The sequence below is a fragment of the Protomyctophum parallelum genome (assembly GCF_964188405.1).
Source record: "Protomyctophum parallelum genome assembly, chromosome: 1".
Classification (NCBI taxonomy): Eukaryota; Metazoa; Chordata; class Actinopteri; order Myctophiformes; family Myctophidae; genus Protomyctophum; species Protomyctophum parallelum.
The window spans coordinates 5,864,677-5,868,317 of NC_139697.1; the positions used below are offsets into that span (position 1 = coordinate 5,864,677).

General features: G+C 46.0%; 1 protein-coding gene across 1 annotated transcript; it reads right to left on the minus strand.

Moving 5' to 3' along the window:
* Nucleotides 1-888: 888 nt before the first annotated feature.
* On the minus strand, nt 889-2,823 carry LOC310856647 (twist-related protein 2-like). The gene is made up of 2 exons (XM_083762118.1): nt 2,009-2,823; nt 889-1,551 (listed from the first exon to the last, which is right to left on the minus strand). The coding sequence occupies exon 1, from the start codon at nt 2,649-2,651 to the stop codon at nt 2,055-2,057; it is 597 nt and encodes a 198-aa protein (XP_083618244.1). The 5' UTR covers nt 2,652-2,823; the 3' UTR covers nt 889-1,551; nt 2,009-2,054.
* Nucleotides 2,824-3,641: the final 818 nt, after the last annotated feature.

The following is a 3,641-nucleotide window of genomic DNA, read 5'->3' on the forward strand; positions in this document are numbered from 1 at the left end:
CGTGTGAGCTCAAGTTTAGGGTAACACAGCCACGGTAATCAGGGCCGGGAATCGATTCACCCCCCCCCCCCGTGGCTGGCGAGGCGCTCGGGTCAGAGATGATGGTTTTTCCTTCCACACGCGAGGAAACCCTAGCTACTCCACTGGGATGACGATGGGAACTGCATGGGGGTTTCTATCCCCAACGCGGTGTTGTTGTTCTGTTCACAGCCAAAGAAGAAAGCCCACACATTTTCTCATCAGAACATAAATAGGCCTATAAAAATACATTTTCTATTTTTCCTTCAACCACAATTAAAGTAGCCTGTTCAATCCCGTCACTTTGTTAAAGTCTAGTCTGTTGTTCAATGCAGTATATATAGGCTGCATTTGCCTGTAGATATTATTTATTCATTAATTTAATTAACAAAGTCAAAGAGAAATAATTAAATCCTATATGGGTCTATATACTGCTACTCAGCAGGCATGAGAATATAGGCTGTTAAGTTATTTCTTGCTGATATGTTCATCATTCCAGTGGCTTTTATCTGTCTGAATAACCGTCATGCCACCTGCATGCATGACTAGCAGGCCCATTCCCTAACGACCTGGTCTATAATATGGACATCTGGGATTCCCATCCTGATCTCACACTCACAGCCCTCTTTAAATGGGACAATTCTTTCCCATATAGCATGAACTGCAGCATGTCTCCAGTGCAGAGTGCACCCAAACACCACAATCAAATGGTTTCTTTGTCACGCATGTCGTTATTGTGGATTGTTCATTTATTTATTTTTCTGGGGAAGTTCTGCGACTGCAACTGAAGAAATAAAAAATTGAAAGATCTATATCACAGCTAGGGGCGATGTAAAATCTCAATTTCATCTATTCAATGAAATATGCGACAGGCCTGTCTGTGTCAGTTATTCGGTTATTGGATATATAATGCAACTTAGAATATAATGTATATCCACACAACAGTCAAACAGAAAATATTCTATAAATGTTTATATTTATTTCAGAGATTATCCAAATATTTACAACGCTCAAAAAATGCATAGACTCCAGATCCACTGACCACTGTGCATTCGCAATAATATCCCAAAATAAATATTTTCAGCTTGAGTGGGGAAAGGGAAATCGATCTGAATCTGATGTAGAAAAAATAAATAGAAATCTGTTGAACAAACTACATAGAATGTGGAATGATATGTCGCTCATTTCATAACAGAGAGAGAGAGAGAGAGAGAGAGAGAGAGAGAGAGGAGAGAGGAGAGAGAGCTCACAGTCTTTAGTACGTTTTTGATTTTTTTTTTACAACATTCATATAGTCGCAGTGGTCCTTGAAAATGATGCATTCGTGACATGCACGCTCTTCATAATAGTTTTTCTTAAGTGCTCCCGTGCAACAAAATAGAGTCCATGTATGCAACGGAAAATGAAATGCTCCTCCACTCCACGCTCCCCTTTGAGGCCTGACGCTCTATTATAGTCAGCCGTGTCCCCGCCGTGGAATCTGCATGTCTGTGTGGGGGCATGGTGGCCGATCCACAGACACAGGTGGACAAACTGTGAACAGAAAACATTAAAAACACAAGTTTAATTATTGACAATCGGCATTCGGCATTCTTCGTATACGGGAAAACCCGTGCGTAAAAGTGAGCATATATAAACAAATGTCCTCTAGATTTTGACAACATATTCTTTAGTTTATAAAACAGTGGTTCTCAACCAGTGGTCTTTGAGGGGGTTCCAGGTGGTCCCCTGTTGGTAGTATACTAACCAAATGGACCATGTGCATGCACCTACCGTAGATCTTTAACGCTCTCAAGAGTTAAATATTTTCGAATTGTGGACTAAATCTTATCCAACGACAACAATATTCTTTAGTTTTGGGTCTGAAAGGTTAAATCTCATCAAATGGTGGTCCCGTGGCTCAAGTGCCGAATAAATAATGGACCTTAATATGAAAAATGGTTGAAAACCACTGATTTAAAACAATCACTGTGAAGAAGGCCCAACCTACCGTTGTTGTTCCATCCTCGCTCCCTCCATGCAGCCTCCCCTCAGCCTCATGTAGTGGACATGGACAACGAGCCTCCCATCCTCCAAACGGAGAACGCGTAGCTCAGCCGTTCGTGCGCCACGTAGCTGCAGCCGCCGCCGGCCGCCCCGCCGCCGCCGCCGCGCGCCGCATCCATCTCGTCGCTCTGGAGGACCTGGTACAGGAAGTCTATGTAGCGCGCGGCCAGCTTCAGCGTCTGGATCTTGCTGAGCTTGTCGGACGGCAGCGTGGGGATGATCTTGCGCAGCGACGTGAAGGCCTCGTTGAGGGACTGCGTCCGCTGCCGCTCGCGGACGTTGGCCATGACGCGCTGCGTCTGCAGGTCTTCGAATGAGCTGCGGGGGCTGCTGGCGTCGCTGCTGCCGCCACTGCTGCCATGGGTCTTCCTCCCCCTCTTCTTTATTCCGTGGTTTGGACTCTCCAACAAGCCCCCCTCTTCTTCCTCCTCCTCCTCTTCCTCCTCCTCCTCCTCCTCCCCCTCCTCCTCCTCGCCCGCGTTCCTGCGTGTCGACCGCCGTTTTCGTGCGCCTCTCCGCGGCTGACGGTCCGTCTCCTCTTCGCTGTTCCCGGCGCTGTCCCGCATCGGGGAATCGTCTTCCCGCATTGTTTCGGGCCTATATTATGTAGCCTTTCTCTCTCAACCTCCTCAACCCTTTGACCCTGTAGTCCTTAACACGGATTAGAGGATCAATAAACACGCGTTAATCCGTCGGAGGGGGAATTTTGCGGTATACCGTTCGTTCGCGCACACTGGCCGCGCGCCACAGTCAGAGTGCTGTCCGCCAGACTGGGGAGGCTGGGGCTCTTATAGCAGCAGAGCAGGCAGGAGGATTTTGGGGAACGTTGTGATTTTGTGGGAGGGGGTGTAACGTAATACCACCAGGAGAAGGGGAGGCTATGAGAACTATGACGGGGGGAAAACAATCATTTTTCAAAGAGCTATACAGTATATTTGTCGGAGATAAAAAATGTAAAGTCTGCATGTGGCCTATATAACTTTACGCATGTATGAAGCTGAGATTGTATATATAAGACATGTGTGTTTTTATATGTATGTCTGTATTGGGTGCATGCATGGAGGTCTTGGAATAAATACAAATGGTTATATCATAAAGTGGTCTGCAGTTCAGCATATGGCTAATTTTATTTGCTTTAGCGAATTTTACCAAAATATCTGAATTTCATTTGAATTTCGTGAATCAATATGACATGACACATTACATGCATGCGCAAACATCGTGGTGGATAGCCTATATACAGATGACGAAAATTGCAGTTCACAATAATAATTTCTTAAGGCGCACTATATTTTAAACTTATACTTCATCCAGATTTGTAGTGTTCTCCCACTTAGACAAGCAGTTCTGGCCGTAGGCTATATACGTGGCGTGGGCTGCAGACAGGAGTGGTATAGTATAGTGAAAAAGTGAAAATACCAGGCGGGCCTGCATGCAGGCTTTGCTGAAACGAGGGAGCTTTCAGCAGCGGGGGTCTCTGGCTGCTCATAAGCAGAGCCGGGCTGTTTATTTTCCCGTCAGCAGGCCCGGGCGTTGAGGTATGCGCTAAATGTGTCTGAACTCCTGCAGGGATTCTC